The sequence below is a fragment of the Anomaloglossus baeobatrachus genome, unplaced genomic scaffold, assembly GCF_048569485.1.
Source record: "Anomaloglossus baeobatrachus isolate aAnoBae1 unplaced genomic scaffold, aAnoBae1.hap1 Scaffold_382, whole genome shotgun sequence".
In the NCBI taxonomy this organism is placed as follows: Eukaryota; Metazoa; Chordata; class Amphibia; order Anura; family Aromobatidae; genus Anomaloglossus; species Anomaloglossus baeobatrachus.
The window spans coordinates 278,206-301,801 of record NW_027443163.1 but is presented as its reverse complement, the minus strand read 5'-3'; the positions used below and the strand labels follow the sequence as shown (position 1 = coordinate 301,801).

At 55.9% G+C, this 23,596-nt stretch overlaps 2 protein-coding genes across 3 annotated transcripts in view; one reads left to right on the top strand and one right to left on the bottom strand.

Annotated features, from left to right (window-relative positions):
• Window positions 1-235: 235 nt before the first annotated feature.
• FCF1 (FCF1 rRNA-processing protein) lies at window positions 236-12,115 on the bottom strand. The gene is made up of 5 exons (XM_075332577.1): window positions 12,010-12,115; window positions 10,578-10,645; window positions 10,433-10,501; window positions 388-536; window positions 236-312 (listed from the first exon to the last, which is right to left on the bottom strand). The coding sequence occupies exons 1-5, from the start codon at window positions 12,010-12,012 to the stop codon at window positions 236-238; spliced, it is 366 nt and encodes a 121-aa protein (XP_075188692.1). The 5' UTR covers window positions 12,013-12,115.
• AREL1 (apoptosis resistant E3 ubiquitin protein ligase 1) overlaps window positions 12,116-23,596 on the top strand; it is a 187,984-nt gene continuing 176,503 nt past the window's right edge. For both annotated transcript variants that reach the window (XM_075332575.1, XM_075332574.1), the window contains exon 1: window positions 12,116-12,313. The gene's annotated coding sequence lies outside the window, so the exon portion shown is untranslated. The remainder of the gene's footprint in view (window positions 12,314-23,596) is intronic.

Here is a 23,596-nt window from a genome sequence, read left to right as displayed (position 1 = left end):
ACCAGACAACCGCCCCACAGATGGGCCACACCGCCACCAGACAACCGCCCCACACCGCCACCAGACAACCGCCCCACAGATGGGCCACACCGCCACCAGACAACCGCCCCACACCGCCACCAGACAACCGCCCCACACCACCATCAGACAACCGCCCCACAGATGGGCCACACAGCAGCTCACCACATCTCCTGGCTTGGATTGGTTATACATAGAACAGTTGCAATCTGAGATCTCACCTGAGAGCAACTCTGTATTTCTGCCCCAGCTTCTCCAGTTCTGCCATCACACAGTCAGTGATACAGGGAACACCTATAGAAAGGAGACATGGCGTTATATATAGCCACGTAGCGGCTACTGAAGGCAAGACACGTCCCCACTACTTACACTTTGCATACAAACAGTCCATCATTGACTGCACCAGGTCCAGCTTGGCTTTAATGGAGAAATTGATGAAGTTGGTGTCCACGAGGATATAGTACGGGGGTCCGAGATTAGTGTTATACTGGAAGAACAGGCAGGAGGGGACCTGTGGACTAAATGGAGGCAAACATGGAGAGTGAGCACCTGCCCACGGCAAGTACAAGCAGGCACAGACCTGCGCTACGGTGTGCGACAGATGCAGCCCTGTACAACCCCACCGACACGAGCGGCAACAGTCACCAGAGATCAGCGGTGACATCACTGAGAACACCACCTATCCATCACCAGAGATCAGCGGTGACATCACTGAGAACACCGCCTATCCATCACCAGAGATCAGCAGTGACATCACTGAGAACACCGCCTATCCATCACCAGAGATCAGCAGTGACATCACTGAGAACACCACCTATCCATCACCAGAGATCAGCGGTGACATCACTGAGAACACCTCCTATCCATCACCAGAGATCAGCGGTGACATCACTGAGAACACCTCCTATCCATCACCAGAGATCAGCAGTGACATCACTGAGAACACCGCCTATCCATCACCAGAGATCAGCGGTGACATCACTGAGAACACCTCCTATCCATCACCAGAGATCAGCGGTGACATCACTGAGAACACCTCCTATCCATCACCAGAGATCAGCGGTGACATCACTGAGAACACCTCCTATCCATCACCAGAGATCAGCAGTGACATCACTGAGAACACCGCCTATCCATCACCAGAGATCAGCGGTGACATCACTGAGAACACCTCCTATCCATCACCAGAGATCAGCGGTGACATCACTGAGAACACCGCCTATCCATCACCAGAGATCAGCGGTGACATCACTGAGAACACCGCTTATCCATCACCAGAGATCAGCAGTGACATCACTGACAACACCGCCTATCCATCTCCAGAGATCAGCAGTGACATCACTGAGAACACCTCCTATCCATCACCAGAGATCAGCAGTGACATCACTGAGAACACCACCTATCCATCACCAGAGATCAGCAGTGACATCACTGACAACACCTCCTATCCATCACCAGAGATCAGCAGTGACATCACTGAGAACACCGCCTATCCATCACCAGAGATCAGCAGTGACATCACTGAGAACACCTCCTATCCGTCACCAGAGATCAGCAGTGACATCACTGAGAACACCTCCTATCCGTCACCAGAGATCAGCAGTGACATCACTGAGAACACCGCCTATCCATCACCAGAGATCAGCGGTGACATCACTGAGAACACCTCCTATCCATCACCAGAGATCAGCAGTGACATCACTGAGAACACCTCCTATCCATCACCAGAGATCAGAGGTGACATCACTGAGAACATCTCCTATCCATCACCAGAGATCAGCGGTGACATCACTGAGAACACCTCCTATCCATCACCAGAGATCAGCGGTGACATCACTGAGAACACCTCCTATCCATCACCAGAGATCAGCGGTGACATCACTGAGAACACCGCCTATCCATCACCAGAGATCAGCGGTGACATCACTGAGAACACCTCCTATCCATCACCAGAGATCAGCAGTGACATCACTGAGAACACCTCCTATCCATCACCAGAGATCAGCGGTGACATCACTGAGAACACCACCTATCCATCACCAGAGATCAGCAGTGACATCACTGAGAAACACCGCCTATCCATCACCAGAGATCAGCAGTGACATCACTGAGAACACCACCTATCCATCACCAGAGATCAGCGGTGACATCACTGAGAACACCTCCTATCCATCACCAGAGATCAGCGGTGACATCACTGAGAACACCTCCTATCCATCACCAGAGATCAGCAGTGACATCACTGAGAACACCACCTATCCATCACCAGAGATCAGCAGTGACATCACTGAGAACACCTCCTATCCGTCAGAGATCAGCAGTGACATCACTGAGAACACCTCCTATCCATCACCAGAGATCAGCGGTGACATCACTGAGAACACCTCCTATCCATCACCAGAGATCAGCGGTGACATCACTGAGAACACCTCCTATCCATCACCAGAGATCAGCAGTGACATCACTGAGAACACCGCCTATCCATCACCAGAGATCAGCGGTGACATCACTGAGAACACCTCCTATCCATCACCAGAGATCAGCGGTGACATCACTGAGAACACCTCCTATCCATCACCAGAGATCAGCGGTGACATCACTGAGAACACCACCTATCCATCACCAGAGATCAGCGGAGACATCACTGAGAACACCGCCTATCCATCACCAGAGATCAGCGGTGACATCACTGAGAACACCTCCTATCCATCACTAGAGATCAGCGCTGACATCACTGAGAACACCTCCTATCCATCACCAGAGATCAGCGGTGACATCACTGAGAACACCTCCTATCCATCACTAGAGATCAGCAGTGACATCACTGAGAACACCTCCTATCCATCACCAGAGATCAGCGGTGACATCACTGAGAACACCTATCCATCACCAGAGATCAGCGGTGACATCACTGAGAACACCGCTTATCCATCACCAGAGATCAGCGGTGACATCACTGAGAAACACCGCCTATCCATCACCAGAGATCAGCGGTGACATCACTGAGAACACCGCCTATCCATCACCAGAGATCAGCGGTGACATCACTGAGAACACCTCCTATCCATCACCAGAGATCAGCGGTGACATCACTGAGAACACCTCCTATCCATCACCAGAGATCAGCGGTGACATCACTGAGAACACCACCTATCCATCACCAGAGATCAGCGGAGACATCACTGAGAACACCGCCTATCCATCACCAGAGATCAGCGGTGACATCACTGAGAACACCTCCTATCCATCACTAGAGATCAGTGCTGACATCACTGAGAACACCTCCTATCCATCACCAGAGATCAGCGGTGACATCACTGAGAACACCTCCTATCCATCACTAGAGATCAGCAGTGACATCACTGAGAACACCTCCTATCCATCACCAGAGATCAGCGGTGACATCACTGAGAACACCTCCTATCCATCACCAGAGATCAGCGGTGACATCACTGAGAACACCGCTTATCCATCACCAGAGATCAGCGGTGACATCACTGAGAACACCGGCCTATCCATCACCAGAGATCAGCGGTGACATCACTGAGAACACCGCCTATCCATCACCAGAGATCAGCAGTGACATCACTGAGAACACCTCCTATCCATCACCAGAGATCAGCAGTGACATCACTGAGGACACCTCCTATCCATCACCAGAGATCAGCAGTGACATCACTGAGAACACCTCCTATCCATCACCAGAGATCAGCAGTGACATCACTGAGAACACCTCCTATCCATCACCAGAGATCAGCGGTGACATCACTGAGAACACCTCCTATCCATCACCAGAGATCAGCGGTGACATCACTGAGAACACCTCCTATCCATCACCAGAGATCAGCAGTGACATCACTGAGAACACCGCCTATCCATCACCAGAGATCAGCGGTGACATCACTGAGAACACCTCCTATCCATCACCAGAGATCAGCGGTGACATCACTGAGAACACCTCCTATCCATCACCAGAGATCAGCGGTGACATCACTGAGAACACCACCTATCCATCACCAGAGATCAGCGGAGACATCACTGAGAACACCGCCTATCCATCACCAGAGATCAGCGGTGACATCACTGAGAACACCTCCTATCCATCACTAGAGATCAGTGCTGACATCACTGAGAACACCTCCTATCCATCACCAGAGATCAGCGGTGACATCACTGAGAACACCTCCTATCCATCACCAGAGATCAGCGGTGACATCACTGAGAACACCTCCTATCCATCACTAGAGATCAGCAGTGACATCACTGAGAACACCTCCTATCCATCACCAGAGATCAGCGGTGACATCACTGAGAACACCTCCTATCCATCACCAGAGATCAGCGGTGACATCACTGAGAACACCGCTTATCCATCACCAGAGATCAGCGGTGACATCACTGAGAACACCGCCTATCCATCACCAGAGATCAGCGGTGACATCACTGAGAACACCGCCTATCCATCACCAGAGATCAGCAGTGACATCACTGAGAACACCTCCTATCCATCACCAGAGATCAGCAGTGACATCACTGAGGACACCTCCTATCCATCACCAGAGATCAGCAGTGACATCACTGAGAACACCTCCTATCCATCACCAGAGATCAGCAGTGACATCACTGAGAACACCTCCTATCCATCACCAGAGATCAGCGGTGACATCACTGAGAACACCGCCTATCCATCACCAGAGATCAGCGGTGACATCACTGAGAACACCGCCTATCCATCACCAGAGATCAGCGGTGACATCACTGAGAACACCTCCTATCCATCACCAGAGATCAGCAGTGACATCACTGAGAACACCTCCTATCCATCACCAGAGATCAGCGGTGACATCACTGAGAACACCACCTACCCAACATCACTGAGAACACCTCCTACCCATCACCAGAGATCAGCAGTGACATCACTGAGAACACCGCCTATCCATCACCAGAGATCAGCAGTGACATCACTGAGAACACCGCCTATCCATCACCAGAGATCAGCGGTGACTATCACTGAGAACACCTCCTATCCATCACCAGAGATCAGCGGTGACATCACTGAGAACACCACCTATCCATCACCAGAGATCAGCGGTGACATCACTGAGGTACACAGCCTATCCATCACCAGAGATCAGCGGTGACATCACTGAGAACACCTCCTATCCATCACCAGAGATCAGCGGTGACATCACTGAGAACACCGCCTATCCATCACCAGAGATCAGCGGTGACATCACTGAGAACACCTCCTATCCATCACCAGAGATCAGCGGTGACATCACTGAGAACACCTCCTATCCATCACCAGAGATCAGCAGTGACATCACTGAGAACACCACCTATCCATCACCAGAGATCAGCAGTGACATCACTGAGAACACCGCCTATCCATCACCAGAGATCAGCGGTGACATCACTGAGAACACCTCCTATCCATCACCAGAGATCAGCGGTGACATCACTGAGAACACCTCCTATCCATCACCAGAGATCAGCAGTGACATCACTGAGAACACCGCCTATCCATCACCAGAGAACAGCGGTGACATCACTGAGAACACCTCCTATCCATCACCAGAGATCAGCAGTGACATCACTGAGAACACCGCCTATCCATCACCAGAGATCAGCGGTGACATCACTGAGAACACCTCCTATCCATCACAGAGATCAGCGGTGGACATCACTGAGAACACCACCTATCCATCACCAGAGATCAGCGGTGACATCACTGAGAACACCACCTATCCATCACCAGAGATCAGCGGTGACATCACTGAGTACACAGCCTATCCATCACCAGAGATCAGCGGTGACATCACTGAGAACACCTCCTATCCATCACCAGAGATCAGCGGTGACATCACTGAGAACACCACCCTATCCATCACCAGAGATCAGCAGTGACATCACTGAGAACACCGCCTATCCATCACCAGAGATCAGCAGTGACATCACTGAGAACACCGCCTATCACATCACCAGAGATCAGCTGTGACATCACTGAGAACACCGCCTATCCCATCACCAGAGATCAACGGTGACATCAGTGAGAACACCTCCTATCATCACCAGAGATCAGCGGTGACATCACTGAGAACACCACCTATCCATCACCAGAGATCAGCAGTGACATCACTGAGAACACCTCCTATCCATCACCAGAGATCAGCGGTGACATCACTGAGAACACCGCCTATCCATCACCAGAGATCAGCAGTGACATCACTGAGAACACCTCCTATCCATCACCAGAGATCAGCAGTGACATCACTGAGAAACACCACCTATCCATCACCACAGATCAGCAGTGACATCACTGAGAACACCACCTATCGCATCGCCACAGATCAGCAGTGACATCACTGAGAACACCGACCTATCCATCGCCCAGAGTATCAGCGGTGACATCACTGAGAACACCTCCTATCCATCACCAGAGATCAGCAGTGACATCACTGAGAACACCACCTATCCATCACCAGACATCAGCAGTGACATCACTGAGAACACCTCCTATCCATCACCAGAGATCAGCGGAGACATCACTGAGAACACCGCCTATCCATCACCAGAGATCAGCGGTGACATCACTGAGAACACCTCCTATCCATCACCAGAGATCAGCGGTGACATCACTGAGAACACCTCCTATCCATCACCAGAGATCAGCGGTGACATCACTGACAACACCGCCTATCCATCACCAGAGATCAGCGGGTGACATCACTGAGAACACCGCCTATCCATCACCAGAGATCAGCAGTGACATCACTGAGAACACCGCCTATCCATCACCAGAGATCAGTCGGTGACATCACTGAGAACACCTCCTATCCATCACCAGAGATCAGCGGTGACATCACTGAGAACACCTCCTATCCATCACCAGAGATCAGCAGTGACATCACTGAGAACACCTCCTATCCATCACCAGAGATCAGCGGTGACATCACTGAGAACACCTCCTATCCATCACCAGAGATCAGCAGTGACATCACTGAGAACACCTCCTATCCATCACCAGAGATCAGCGGTGACATCACTGATAACACCTCCTATCCATCACCAGAGATCAGCAGTGACATCACTGAGAACACCTCCTATCCATCACCAGAGATCAGCGGTGACATCACTGAGAACACCGCTTATCCATCACCAGAGATCAGCAGTGACATCACTGAGAACACCGCCTATCCCATCACCAGAGATCAGCGGTGACATCACTGAGAACACCTCCTATCCATCACCAGAGATCAGCAGTGACATCACTGAGAACACCTCCTATCCATCACCAGAGATCAGCGGTGACATCACTGAGAACACCTCCTATCCATCAACAGAGATCAGCGGTGACATCACTGAGAACACCTCCTATCTATCACCAGAGATCAGCAGTGACATCACTGAGAACACCTCCTATCCATCACCAGAGATCAGCGGTGACATCACTGAGAACACCGCTTATCCATCACCAGAGATCCAGCAGTGACATCACTGAGAACACCGCCTATCCATCACCAGAGATCAGCGGTGACATCACTGAGTACACCTCCTATCCATCACCAGAGATCAGCAGTGACATCACTGAGAACGCCTCCTATCCATCACCAGAGATCAGCGGTGACATCACTGAGAACACCTCCTATCCATCACCAGAGATCAGCAGTGGACATCACTTGAGAACACCTCCTATCCATCACCAGAGATCAGCAGTGACATCACTGAGAACACCTCCTATCCTTCACCAGAGATCAGCGGTGACATCACTGAGAACACCGCCTATCCATCACCAGAGATCAGCGGTGACATCACTGAGAACACCTCCTATCCATCACCAGAGATCAGCGGTGACATCACTGAGAACACCTCCTATCCATCACCAGAGATCAGCAGTGACATCACTGAGTACACAGCCTATCCATCACCAGAGATCAGCAGTGACATCACTGAGAACACCTCCTATCCATCACCAGAGATCAGCGGTGACATCACTGAGAACACCTCCTATCCATCACCAGAGATCAGCGGTGACATCACTGAGAACACCTCCTATCCATCACCAGAGATCAGCGGTGACATCACTGAGAACACCTCCCTATCCATCACCAGAGATCAGCAGTGACATCACTGAGAACACCGCCTATCCATCACCAGAGATCAGCGGTGACATCACTGAGTACACAGCCTATCCCATCACCAGAGATCAGCGGTGACATCACTGAGAACACCGCCTATCCATCACCAGAGATCAGCGGTGACATCACTGAGTACACAGCCTATCCATCACCAGAGATCAGCGGTGACATCACTGAGAACACCTCCTATCCATCACCAGAGATCAGCTGGTGACATCACTGAGAACACCGCCTATCCATCACCAGAGATCAGTGGTGACATCACTGAGAACACCGCCTATCCATCACCAGAGATCAGCGGTGACATCACTGAGAACACCTCCTATCCATCACCAGAGATCAGCGGTGACATCACTGAGAACACCTCCTATCCATCACCAGAGATCAGCGGTGACATCACTGAGAACACCTCCTATCCATCACCAGAGATCAGCGGGTGACATCACTGAGAACACCTCCTATCCATCACAGAGATCAGCGGTGACATCACTGAGAACACCACCTATCCATCACCAGAGATCAGCGGTGACATCACTGAGAACACCTCCTATCCATCACCAGAGATCAGCAGTGACATCACTGAGAACACCTCCTATCCATCACCAGAGATCAGCGGTGACATCACTGAGAACACCTCCTATCCATCACCAGAGATCAGCGGTGACATCACTGAGGACACCGCTATCCGTCACCAGAGATCAGCAGTGACATCACTGAGAACACCTCCTATCCATCACCAGAGATCAGCAGTGACATCACTGAGAACACCTCCTATCCATCACCAGAGATCAGCGGTGACATCACTGAGAACACCGCCTATCCATCACCAGAGATCAGCGGTGACATCACTGAGAACACCGCCTATCCATCACCAGAGATCAGCAGTGACATCACTGAGAACACCTCCTATCCGTCACCAGAGATCAGCAGTGACATCACTGAGAACACCGCCTATCCATCACCAGAGATCAGCGGTGACATCACTGAGTACACCGCCTATCCATCACCAGAGATCAGCAGTGACATCACTGAGAACACCGCCTATCCATCACCAGAGATCAGCGGTGACATCACTGAGAACACCTCCTATCCATCACCAGAGATCAGCGGTGACATCACTGAGAACACCTCCTATCCATCACCAGAGATCAGCGGAGACATCACTGAGAACACCGCCTATCCATCACCAGAGATCAGCGGAGACATCACTGAGAACACCGCCTATCCATCACCAGAGATCAGCAGTGACATCACTGAGAACACCTCCTATCCATCACCAGAGATCAGCGGTGACATCACTGAGAACACCGCTTATCCATCACCAGAGATCAGCAGTGACATCACTGAGAACACCTCCTATCCATCACCAGAGATCAGCGGTGACATCACTGAGAACACCGCCTATCCATCACCAGAGATCAGCAGTGACATCACTGAGAACACCTCCTATCCATCACCAGAGATCAGCGGTGACATCACTGAGAACACCTCCTATCCATCACCAGAGATCAGCAGTGACATCACTGAGAACACCGCCTATCCATCACCAGAGATCAGCAGTGACATCACTGAGAACACCGCCTATCCATCACCAGAGATCAGCGGTGACATCACTGAGAACACCGCCTATCCATCACCAGAGATCAGCGGTGACATCACTGAGAACACCTCCTATCCATCACCAGAGATCAGCAGTGACATCACTGTGAACACCGCCTATCCATCACCAGAGATCAGCAGTGACATCACTGAGAACACCTCCTATCCATCACCAGAGATCAGCGGTGACATCACTGAGAACACCGCCTATCCATCACCAGAGATCAGCGGTGACATCACTGAGAACACCTCCTATCCATCACCAGAGATCAGCGGTGACATCACTGAGTACACCGCCTATCCATCACCAGAAATCAGCGGTGACATCACTGAGAACACCGCCTATCCATCCCCAGAGATCAGCAGTGACATCACTGAGAACACCGCCTATCCATCACCAGAGATCAGCGGTGACATCACTGAGAACACCTCCTATCCATCACCAGAGATCAGCGGTGACATCACTGAGTACACCGCCTATCCATCACCAGAAATCAGCGGTGACATCACTGAGAACACCGCCTATCCATCCCCAGAGATCAGCAGTGACATCACTGAGAACACCGCCTATCCATCACCAGAGATCAGCGGTGACATCACTGAGAACACCGCCTATCCATCACCAGAGATCAGCGGTGACATCACTGAGGACACCGCTATCCGTCTAGTTGTCGTACACTTCTCTCTCCTTGATGCTGCTCGGGTCCTTCGGCTTCTTGTGAGATGCGGCTCGATCCTTTTCTTTTCTAGAGAGAAGAGTGCAGAGTGATGAGTGTGGACGCGGCCCCTCCGCAGTGAGTTGGAGCGGTCACTGGCACTCACATGCGCGGGTCCTTCAGGTTCAGCCTTCGCTTCATCACTGCATATCTCTTTGTTTTCTTCTGTTTTCCCTGGAAGATACGAGGCAGACAGCAACACTCACACAACGGCAACGGCAACCAAGAGGGGGGCCCAAAGGGTTCAACAACGGTCAAAAAGGGGGTTGGGGGTCACAGACGGGGACACCGCGGGGAGGGAGGGGGGTCACAGTCAGGGGCTCCCCGGGGAGGGAGGGGGGTCACAGTCGGGGGCACCGCGGGGAGGGGGGGGTGGTCACAGTCGGGGACACCGCGGGGAGGGGGGGGGTCACAGTCGGGGGCTCCGCAGGGAGGGGGGGGTGGTCACAGTCGGGGACACCGCAGGGAGGGAGGGGTGGTCACAGTCGGGGGCTCCCCAGGCAGGGGAGGGGGGGGGGTCACAGTCTGGGGCTCCCCGGGCAGTGTGGGGGGGTCACAGTCGGGGGCTCCCCGGGCAGGGGGGGGGGGGGGGGTTACAGTCGGGGGCTCCCCGGGCAGGGGAGGGGGTGGTCACAGTCGGGGGTCCCCGGGCAGTGTGGGGGGGGTCACAGTCGGGGGCTCCCCGGGCAGGGGGGAGTTACAGTCGGGGGCTCCCCGGGCAGGGGGGAGTTACAGTCGGGGGCTCCCCGGGCAGGGGGTGGTCACAGTCGGGGGCTCCCCGGGCAGTGTGGGGGGGGTCACAGTCGGGGGCTCCCCGGGCAGGGGGGAGTTACAGTCGGGGGCTCCCCGGGCAGGGGAGGGGGTGGTCACAGTCGGGGGCTCCCCGGGCAGGGGGGGGGGGGGGGTTACAGTCAGGGGCTCCCCGGGCAGGGGAGGGGGTGGTCACAGTCGGGGGTCCCCGGGCAGTGTGGGGGGGGTCACAGTCGGGGGCTCCCCGGGCAGGGGGGAGTTACAGTCGGGGGCTCCCCGGGCAGGGGAGGGGGTGGTCACAGTCGGGGGCTCCCCGGGCAGGGGGGGGGGGGGGGGTTACAGTCGGGGGCTCCCCGGGCAGGGGGGATTACAGTCGGGGGCTCCCCGGGCAGGGGGGGGGGGGATTACAGTCGGGGGCTCCCCGGGCAGGGGGGATTACAGTCGGGGGCTCCCCGGGCAGGGGGGGGGGTTACAGTCGGGGGCTCCCCGGGCAGGGGGGGGGGGGGGTCTCAGTCGGGGGCTCCCCGGGCAGGGGCGGGGGTGGTCACAGTCGGGGCTCCCCGGGCAGGGGCGGGGGTGGTCACAGTCGGGGCTCCCCGGGCAGGGGGGGGGGGGAAGGGGTCACAGTCGGGGGCTCCCCGGGCAGGGCAGGGGAGGGGGTGGTCACAGTCGGGGGTCCCCGGGCAGGGGGGGGGGGGGGTCACAGTCGGGGGCTCCCCGGGCAGGGGGGGGGGGGGGTCACAGTCGGGGGTCCCCGGGAGGGGGCACAGTCACGCTCCCGCACTCACCATGCTGCCGCTCTGTGTCGCACGTTGATAACGCAGAAGTTCTGTTCCTACCTCATTAGTAAACTGAAAGCGGAAGCACGACCTGTGCACCGGAAGCAGCTCTGCAGTCACGTGACCGCCGTTGCAGACCAGGAAGAGCCGCTCCCGCCTCCTCCGCTCTCCTGAGGGCACAGGGCAGCGCCGCACATGGCACCTCAGTGGTTGGGTCGGTGATTAGCTGCAGCGGTCACACGCTATAGCCTTGTACACAGCGGAGACTGGCAGCTGTCGTGCTTACGGTTTGTTGACCGTTGCGGTTACCATGGTAATTACCGCCCCGCTGATTCGCCAACATTTGTTTTGTGGGCAGTTCCAGGGATGAGCGCAGCGCTGTGATTGGTGCTGCCTGACCTGTGTGACCCAGGGGGAGGGGGGCGTGTGTGACCCAGGGGGAGGGGGGCGTGTGTGACCCAGGGGGAGGGGGGCGTGTGTGACCCAGGGGGAGGGGGGCGTGTGTGACCCAGGGGGAGGGGGGCGTGTGTGACCCGAGGGGAGGGGGGCGTGTGTGACCCAGGGGGAGGGGGGCGTGTGTGACCCAGGGGGAGGGGGGCGTGTGTGACCCAGGGGGAGGGGGGCGTGTGTGACCCGAGGGGAGGGGGGCGTGTGTGACCCAGGGGGAGGGGGCGTGTGTGACCCAGGGGGAGGGGGGCATCTGTGACCCAGGGGGAGGGGGCGTGTGTGACCCAGGGGGAGGGGGCGTGTGTGACCCAGGGGGAGGGGGGCGTGTGTGACCCAGGGGGAGGGGGGCGTGTGTGACCCAGGGGGAGGGGGGCGTGTGTGACCCAGGGGGAGGGGGGCGTGTGTGACCCAGGGGGAGGGGGGCGTGTGTGACCCAGGGGGAGGGGGGCGTGTGTGACCCGAGGGGAGGGGGGCATCTGTGACCCAGGGGGAGGGGGCGTGTGTGACCCAGGGGGAGGGGGCGTGTGTGACCCAGGGGGAGGGGGGCATCTGTGACCCAGGGAGAGGGGGGCGTGTGTGACCCAGGGGGAGGGGGGCGTGTGTGACCCAGGGAGAGGGGGGCGTGTGTGACCCAGGGGGAGGGGGGCGTGTGTGACCCGAGGGGAGGGGGGCATCTGTGACCCAGGGGGAGGGGGCGTGTGTGACCCAGGGGGAGGGGGGCATCTGTGACCCAGGGGGAGGGGGGCGTGTGTGACCCAGGGGGAGGGGGGCGTGTGTGACCCAGGGGGAGGGGGGCGTGTGTGACCCAGGGGGAGGGGGGCGTGTGTGACTCAGGGGGAGGGGGGCGTGTGTGACCCAGGGGGAGGGGGGCGTGTGTGACCCAGGGGGAGGGGGGCGTGTGTGACTCAGGGGGAGGGGGGCGTGTGTGACCCAGGGGGAGGGGGGCGTGTGTGACCCGAGGGGAGGGGGGCGTGTGTGACCCGAGGGGAGGGGGGCGTGTGTGACCCAGGGGGAGGGGGGCGTGTGTGACCCAGGGAGAGGGGGATTGTGAGGCAAATCCCGGGATATGAAGATGAATTATGACTTCCAGTCATAATCGCTCATCACTCCCTGGCAGTGCCCCCCTCCCTTGTTCTCAATGTCCAGCATCTGTGAAGGTGTTACACCTCCATGGCCATCTCCTGTGATATGGAGATGAGATGATGTGGGAACAATGGACACAGGATGACTCCCTGCCGTGACCCTGTGGTAGGAGCTGCTATCTAATTAGCAAGCTTGGAAGTATCCAGACAGAACGACTCCAGTAAAAAATGGTTCATATCTCGCAAGCCATATTTCCGATAAATATGGCAACCATAAAAATGGTGTCTCCGCATGCGGACGATGCTGGCACACCCTTTTTATGGGAGCGGGAGCTTGGGAAATACCCCAGGCGTGATATCAGCCAATGGGGAACTAGTAGACAGGTCATGAGTCCCCTCGTTCTGTAGCTAAATTCATAACTGTCACAATGAGAGCATTGGCGTCCGCCTACGACGCTCCCAGGCCAAGTTATGGCCATATTCCATGTTGTGGATTTTGTCCATAACTCAAGCCAGGGGTGGAGCAGTGCTCCCTCTGAGGTCACGAAGGTAGGAGGGGACCTGGATTTGCCCAGGTTGATAACCCTACTTCGGCCATTTTCCAGGGTTCTTTCGCTGGGGGTCACGTGCAGGAAACATCTGTGGGAGTTCCTAGAAACCTGGTCTACAGCGCCCCCCTGTGGCCAGACGCAACAAGGTAACTGATTGAATTGCATACCTGTTGTAAACCATGCTTTATCTGTAACTGTACTCTGACATATGTATATTCTGTAGATTCCCTATTGTATATATTGTAGTTTCTAGTGTGCTTTAGGCTGATTAAATTATATAATTAATCTTGGGCTGTTCTGTTATCTCGATCTTGAATCCCACGTCTGTGTGTTCGGCTAATAGTTACCGTAAATCGGTTGGTGGCAGCGAATTGTGCCAAGGATTATTGTGGGGAGGCCAGTGAGATTCGGGGAGGTTTTATATATTCCGCCCGCGGAGGTCGGGGGAATATATACCCTACTCTCACCGGGGACCCTTCAATAATCGGCATAAGTAGTATAGCGGCCTCCTTGCTTATTGTCGGGCAATTCCATAATTGGCCTGACTATAAGAGGGGCGCTAGAGAGCGCGTCACGTGCTCTGTCTGTCGGTCGGGAGGTATAAAGGAGGGGTGACCCCCCACTTGTTACCCCCCGATTGTGACGTACTGGTAGCCAGCGCGGGGGATTTCTGAGTGACCCCCCCGGTGGTTCGTGACATATTGGTGGCATAGCGGTGGGATCGAGATAATAGTGTGTGTGAGTGTGAGACCCATACTCCCAGACACTAAAGACTGCCTGCAGCAGCTGTGGCTGCTGGGGTCTTCAGACTAGCTCAACACTAGAGTGTCAGAGTGCAGATACTGTAAGGTGTGTGGAGGCATCAGGTGTCAGTTCTGTGTCAGTGACCAAAAGTCTGCAAGAATGGCTGATGGCACCAGGAGCAGAGCTATGCAACTGGCCAATGCTAAAGCAGGAGCCGAAGAGAGGGAGGACGGTGCTGTGGACAGTAATGAGGAGGTTGCCCACGAGTCCTCCAGGAGTTCGACGCCAGAAAACAGCTCTGCAGAGGACATTGCACAACCTGGCACTGCTGGACAAGATGAGGAGCAGCTCACCCAAGGGTCCTCAACGAGCCAGATGCCAGCCCTCCGCTCTGCAATGGACAGTGAAGCACCAGGCTCCGCAGCGGGCCGCAGATCACCACGTGCCATTCCACCGAGCCTGGGAGGCTCGGATAGCCTTCTTCAAATGGCTATGGCCCTTCTCCAGGCTGGAGACCGGGATACCTACGAGATACTCATGGCCGAGCGTGAGCGACAGGCAGCGCGTGACGCTGAGGCTGCGGAGCGGCAAGCAGTGCGTGAGGCTGCGGAGCGGCAAGCAGCACGTGAAGAGCGCCAGGCAGAGCGTGACTACCAGCTGCAGCTAGCTCAGCTCCGGCCCTCATCAGCCACACGTGACCTTCAAGACACCAAACTTCCAAAGGTCCGTGTTGAGGACTTCCCAGTGCTGGAGAAGGACGGAGACTTGGACTCTTTCTTGACTGCTTTTGAACGGACTTGCCTGCAGCACCATCTGGACAAGGACCAGTGGGCCAAATACCTGACCCCCCGTTTAAGGGGTAAGGACCTGGATATCCTTGGGGACTTGCCTGCTGAGGCAGATCAGGGCTACGACACCATCAAGCGGGCCCTGATCCAACAGTACAACCTCACTCCAGAGTCCTACCGCAAGAAGTTCCGGAGCCTACAGAAGGGACCAAAGGACTCCTGGGCTGACCACCGGCGGGCACTTGCCCGAGCTGCCGACCACTGGACCCAAGGCCTGCAGCTTTCCACCGGACCGGAGATCCTGGACTTGTTCATCACGGAGCAACTCTTGTGGAACTGCCCTGAGGATCTCCGCCAGTTCATCCGAGACCAGAAGCCAAAGGGGTCCACGGCTACAGCTGCCCTTGCCGATGACTACACCAACAACCGGGCCCCTGAGGCCAGGAGAGCGGCCACCAGCAGCACCTGGAGAGGGGGTAAGATGAATTCTGCGACTGCCCCACCTGCCCCTAGACTGCAGGGGGTGTCCCCCTCAACTCCCCTCTCCAGGCCCGTGGCAGAACCAAGACGGTGCCACCAGTGCAACCTACCTGGACACTTCAAGGCCATGTGCCCTCAGCGTCCCAAGGCCCCGGCTCCGTCCCCGTCCCAAGGGCCGCCCAAGGTGTATTGTGTGGGTGGGGGTGGTGGTAGGTCCCTGGACAGCTTCCAACCTGTCACCGTCGGCCGGTCTGTGACCATGGGACTGCGAGACAGCGCCTCGGAGGTGACTCTGGTGCGGCCTGAGATGGTGTCCCCCCAAGACTTGATCCCTGGAAAAACCCTCGCTGTCTCCGGGATTGGAGGCACTGACCCGGCGCTGCCTGTTGCTGACATTTATGTGGACTGGGGCGCAGGGCGAGGGGTGAGGGAGGTGGGGGTAACTGATCGGATCCCTGCAAACGTGCTACTTGGGACAGATTTGGGGCAGATAACCTCCCAGTTTGGGCCCCCCCCAAGGGCTGAACCTTCAGCCAGTACTGACATGCCTCCGGACAATGTTAATGTGTTATCTATGAATGATGTAAGGGAGGAGGGAGTGAACTCTGATATTTCTGCTTGCACAGACACCATAGACACACACACAGCTGCAGCTGTGACAGGGGAGGGGGTCAGAGAAAGGTGTGACAATGCCTCTACAAGTAATCAGCCTGTGAGCTGGGATCTGTTGCCCTCTGCAGGGATAAGCAGAGAGCAGGGTGCTGCAGGGGGAGGACCAGTGTGTGGGGTGGGGGCTACCACAGCAAATGTGGGGTCCCCAGAGATTTCACAGCGGGGTTCTGTTGCTGCAGGAGGGGAACAGGCAGGTGAGATTGGGGCCGGTCCAGGAGCGGAAGTGCTCCCAGGTAAGATCTCGGTGCATGGTTCCCCCACAACCGGGGTGTCAGGAAGCCAGGTCGGTCTGCCTGAACCGGCGACTTGGTCAGGAACGGAGGAGGAGCAGGCACGACCCACGGTCGCAGCGGCTGTGGCCGCTGTCACCCGCAGTGGGAGTGCTGGAAGCCAAGGGGCCTCCCGGAGGTCCGATAGCTCTTCCCCTTCTGACCAAGTGGCAGCCGAGTCAGGTGGAGGCCAGGACACAGGTCCCGGGGTACTGACCGAAGATGTGACAGTCTCGTCGATTCTGGCCACATCTAGTCAGGGGTTTCAGGCAGCGTTAGAAGCTGACGACAGCCTGAAAGCTCTTAAGGAGCAGGCGGCACAGCCTCCCTCGGACTCGGACCCGGAGCGAGTGGTCTGGGACCAAGGACGGCTGTACCGGGCCACGGTCCAGCAGGGTTCACCGGAGGCGTGGCCCAGGGACCGACAGTTGGTGGTACCCTATCCGTTCCGGACGGAGTTGTTGCGGATCGCACATGAGATTCCGATGGCCGGACACCTAGGGATCGCTAAGACCAAGGCCAGGTTAAACCAGCATTTCTACTGGCCAAAAATGGGGGCCGATGTGGCTGCCTACTGCCGTTCGTGTGAAACCTGTCAGAGAGTGGGGAAGGCGGGGCCACGCCCCAAAGCCCCACTGGTATCTCTGCCCATCATCGATGAGCCTTTCAGGAGGGTGGCTGTGGATCTGGTCGGCCCGCTGGCCATCCCCAGCAGCTCCGGGAAACGCTTCATACTGACGGTAGTGGACTATGCCACCCGGTACCCAGAAGCAGTGGCCTTGTCGTCCATTCGGGCTGACAAGGTGGCCACCGCATTGCTGGAGATTTTCTCCCGAGTGGGTTTTCCCCAGGAAATGCTCACTGACCGGGGGACCCAATTCATGTCCCAGCTGATGGAGGCCCTCTGTAAGCAAGTCCAGGTGCGACATCTGGTGGCCAGCCCGTACCATCCACAGACTAATGGCCTGTGCGAGCGGTTTAATGGCACCTTAAAGCAGATGCTTAAGATGTTGGTCGACTCCCATGGGCGTGACTGGGAGCGGTATCTCCCACACCTGTTATTTGCTTACCGGGAGGTTCCACAGGCCTCAACAGGATTCTCACCGTTTGAGCTCCTGTACGGGCGACGTGTGCGGGGCCCCCTGGCTCTGGTGAAAGAGGCTTGGGAAGGGGATTTGGCCACCCCTGGAGTGTCGGTTATCGAGTATGTCATGCGCTTCCGGGACAAAATGCAGGCCTTGACGCAACTGGTACACGACAATATGGCTCAAGCCCAGGCCGATCAGAAGCGTTGGTACGACCAGAATGCTTGTGAGAGGACCTACCAAGTGGGTCAAAAGGTGTGGGTACTGGTCCCCGTACCACAGGACAAGCTTCAGGCAGCCTGGGAAGGCCCATACCTCGTGTACCAGCAGCTCAACCCTGTGACGTACCTGGTCACCCTGGACCCTGCCCGTGGAAGGCGGAAGCCCTTCCATGTGAACATGATGAAGGCACATCATGAGCGGGAGGCATGTGCGCTCCCCGTGTGCAACCTGCCCGAGGAGGGAGAAGCGGAAACCCTCTTGGATATGCTAGCCCAGGTTAGGGCAGGCGGATCCATTGAGGATGTGGAGGTTGGCCACCAGCTCTTGGAGGACCAACGGTCCCAGCTGTGGGCCACCCTCCTCCCCTTCCGGGGGTTGTTTACCAACCAGCCCGGAAGGACTGACTTGGCTGTCCATCACGTGGACACTGGGGATCATCCCCCGATCCGGCGTTCAGCATATCGGGTCTCCCTGGAGGTGCAGCAACACATGCGCCAGGAGATTGACGAGATGCTGAAGCTGGGGGTGATCCAGGCATCCAACAGCGCTTGGGCCTCGCCTGTAGTCCTCGTCCCTAAGAAGGACCGAACCACTCGGTTCTGCGTGGACTACAGGGGGCTCAATGCTGTCACGGTCGCCGATGCGTACCCAATGCCACGCATCGATGACCTGCTCGATCAGTTGGCCGGGGCTCAGTACCTGACCATCATGGATCTGAGCCGGGGATATTGGCAGATCCCCCTGACTCGCAAGGCCAGGGAACGCTCTGCCTTTATTACCCCATTTGGACTATACGAGTCCACGGTGATGCCATTCGGGATGAGGAATGCCCCTGCCACTTTCCAGCGGATGGTCAACACCCTGCTCAAGGGACTTGAAGGGTACGCGGCCGCGTACCTGGATGACATTGCCGTCTTCAGTCCCACCTGGGAGGACCACCTAGAGCATCTAGCACAGGTGCTCAGGCGGATCCACCGGGCAGGTTTGACCATCAAGCCGGGAAAGTGTCAGCTGGCCATGAGCGAGGTCCAGTACCTCGGTCACCGGGTAGGCGGGAGAACACTGAAGCCCGAGCCTGAGAAAGTGGAGGCCATCGCATCCTGGCCCACCCCCAGGACCAAGAAGCAGGTGATGTCCTTCTTGGGGACCGCTGGGTACTATAGGAGGTTTGTTCCACGCTATAGTAGCCTGGCAAAGCCCTTGACGGACCTCACCAAGAAGAAGCTGCCCTCTGCAGTCGATTGGACAATGGACTGCGAGACAGCCTTCCAGGCCCTAAAGGACGCCCTGTCCAGCCCGCCCGTGCTACAGGCAGCCGACTTCACGCGGCCGTTTGTAGTACAGACCGACGCCAGTGACTTCGGCCTCGGTGCGGTGCTCAGCCAGGTGGACTCTGCGAGCCAAGAGCACCCAGTCTTGTACCTGAGCAGGAAGCTGTTACCAAGGGAAGTGGCCTATTCCACGATGGAGAAGGAGTGCCTGGCCATAGTGTGGGCCCTGCAGCGTCTGCAACCCTATCTATACGGGCGCCACTTCATCGTGGAGACGGACCACAATCCCCTCAGCTGGTTGCACACCGTCTCTGGGACGAATGGGCGATTGTTGCGATGGAGCCTTGCGCTCCAGCAATACAACTTCACCATTCGCCACAAAAGGGGCCGTGACCACGGTAACGCAGACGGGCTGTCCCGACAAGGAGAGGTCGCGGACGGGCGCACGGGGGAACACCGGAGTGTGCTGCCCCCTAGCGCCCTCAAAAGGGGGGAGGTGTGAGGCAAATCCCGGGATATGAAGATGAATTATGACTTCCAGTCATAATCGCTCATCACTCCCTGGCAGTGCCCCCCTCCCTTCTTGTTCTCAATGTCCAGCATCTGTGAAGGTGTTACACCTCCAGGGCCATCTCCTGTGATATGGAGATGAGATGATGTGGGAACAATGGACACAGGAGGACTCCCTGCCGTGACCCTGTGGTAGGAGCTGCTATCTAATTAGCAAGCTTGGAAGTATCCAGACAGAACGACTCCAGTAAAAAATGGTTCATATCTCGCAAGCCATATTTCCGATAAATATGGCAACCATAAAAATGGTGTCTCCGCATGCGGACGATGCTGGCACACCCTTTTTATGGGAGCGGGAGCTTGGGAAATACCCCAGGCGTGATATCAGCCAATGGGGAACTAGTAGACAAGTCATGAGTCCTCTCATTCTGTAGCTAAATTCATAACTGTCACAATGAGAGCATTGGCGTCCGCCTACGACGCTCCCAGGCCAAGTTATGGCCCATATTCCATGTTGTGGATTTTGTCCATAACTCCAGCCAGGGGTGGAGCAGTGCTCCCTCTGAGGTCACGAAGGTAGGAGGGGACCTGGATTTGCCCAGGTTGATAACCCTACTTCGGCCATTTTCCAGTGTTCTTTCGCTGGGGGTCACGTGCAGGAAACATCTGTGGGAGTTCCTAGAAACCTGGTCTACAGCGCCCCCCTGTGGCCAGACGCACAAGGTAACTGATTGAATTGCATACCTGTTTGTAAACCATGCTTTATCTGTAACTGTACTCTGACCTATGTATATTCTGTAGATTCCCTATTGTATATATTGTAGTTTCTAGTGTGCTTTAGGCTGATTAAATTATATAATTAATCTTGGGCTGTTCTGTTATCTCGATCTTGAATCCCACGTCTGTGTGTTCGGCTAATAGTTACCGTAAATCGGTTGGTGGCAGCGAGTTGTGCCAAGGATTATTGTGGGGAGGCCAGTGAGATTCGGGGAGGTTTTATATATTCCGCCCGCGGAGGTCGGGGGAATATATACCCTACTCTCACCGGGGACCCTTCAATAATCGGCATAAGTAGTATAGCGGCTGTGAGGTAAATCCGGAGAGATGACGATAAATCATGATATTCAAGTATGTCAGGAAGCCCTCTCCTGGTGTCAACCCCCCTTTCCCCCACACAACTGGTTTAGCAACAAACTCCATGGCCATGTCCTGTGATATGGAAATTAGGTGGCTTTGGGACAATGGACACAGGATGGCTCCCTGCCGTCACCCTGTAGTAGGAGCTGCTATCTAATTAGCAAGGCTCTGGAAATAGCCAGACAGAACGACTCCAGTAAAAAATGGTTCATATCTCGCAAGCCATATTTCCGATAAATATGGCAACCATAAAAATGGTGTCTCCGCATGTGGACGATGCCGGCACCCCCTTTTTATGGGAACAGGACATTGGGAAATGCCCCAGGCGTGATATCAGCCAATGGGGAACTGGCAGACAGGTCATGAGTCCCCTCGTTCTGTAGCTAAATTCATAACTGTCACAATGAGAGCATTGGCGTCTGCCTACGACGCTCCCAGGCAAAGTTATAGCCAAAATCCCCTTTGCTGGATAATTCTGATCCATGCAGGGGGAGTGGCAGTGCTTCCCTGTGAGGTCACTAAGGTAGGAGGGGACCTGGATCTGCCCAGGTTGATAACCCTACTTCGGCCATTTTCCAGCGTTCTTCTCGCTGGGGGCACGTGTAGGAAACATCTGTGGGAGTTCCTGGAAACCTGGTCTACAGCGCCCCCCTGTGGCCAGACGCAACAAGGTAACTGATTGAACTGTGTATGCCTGTTTGTAACCCATGCTTTATCTGTAACTGTACTCTGACATATGTATATTCTGTAGATTCCCTATTGTATATATCGTAGTTCTAGTGTGCTTTAAGCTGATTAAATTATATAATTAATCTTGGGCTGTTCTGTTATCTCGATCTCGAATCCCACGTCTGTGTGTTCGGCTAATAGTTACCGTAAATCGGTTGGTGGCAGCGAATTGTGCCAAGGATTATTGTGGGGAGGCCAGTGAGATTCGGGAAGATATTATATATTCCGCCCGCGGAGGTCGGGGGAATATATACCCTACTCTCACCGGGGACCCTTCAATAATCGGCATAAGTAGTATAGCGGCCTCCTTGCTTATTGTCGGGCAATTCCATAATTGGCCTGACTATAAGAGGGGCGCTAGAGAGCGCGTCACGTGCTCTGTCTGTCGGTCGGGAGGTATAAAGGAGGGGTGACCCCACTTGTTACCCCCCGATTGTGACGTACTGGTAGCCAGCGCGGGGGATTTCTGAGTGACCCCCCCGGTGGTTTGTGACATATTGGTGGCAAGCGGTGGGATCGAGATAATAGTGTGTGTGAGTGTGAGACCCATACTCCCAGACACTAAAGACTGCCTGCAGCAGCTGTGGCTGCTGGGGTCTTCAGACCAGCTCAACACTAGAGTGTCAGAGTGCAGATACTGTAAGGTGTGTGGAGGCATCAGGTGTCAGTTCTGTGTCAGTGACCAAAGTCTGCAACAATGGCTGATAGCACCAGGAGCAAAGCCAAAGGAATGGCCGATGCTCAGGCCAGAGACGATGAGGAGGTTGTCCACGAGCCCTCCAGGAGCCCGACGCCAGAAAACAGCTCTGCAGAGGACATCGCACAACCTGGGACTGCTGGACAAGATGAGGAGGAGCTCGCCCAAGGTTCCTCAACGAGCCAGATGCCAGCCCTCCGCTCTGCAATGGACAGTGAAGCACCAGGCTCCGCAGCGGGCCGCAGATCACCACGTGCCATTCCACCGAGCCTGGGAGGCTCGGATAGCCTTCTTCAAATGGCTATGGCCCTTCTCCAGGCTGGAGACCGGGATACCTACGAGATACTCATGGCAGAGCGCAGGGCAGAGCGGCAGGCAGCGCGTGAAGAGCGCCAGGCAGAGCGTGACTACCAGCTGCAGCTAGCTCAGCTCCGGCCCTCATCAGCCACACGTGACCTTCAAGACACCAAACTTCCAAAGGTCCGTGTTGAGGACTTCCCAGTGCTGGAGAAGGATGGAGACTTGGACTCTTTCTTGACTGCTTTTGAGCGGACTTGCTTGCAGCACCATCTGAACAAGGACCAGTGGGCCAAATACCTGACCCCCCGTTTAAGGGGTAAGGCCCTGGATATCCTTGGGGACTTGCCTGCTGAGGCAGATCAGGGCTACGACACCATCAAGCGGGCCCTGATCCAACAGTACAACCTCACCCCGGAGTCCTACCGCAAGAAGTTCCGGAGCCTACAGAAGGGACCAAAGGACTCCTGGGCTGACCACCGGCGGGCACTTGCCCGAGCTGCCGACCACTGGACCCAAGGCCTGCAGCTTTCCACCGGACCGGAGATCCTGGACTTGTTCATCACGGAGCAACTCTTGTGGAACTGCCCTGAGGATCTCCGCCAGTTCATCCGA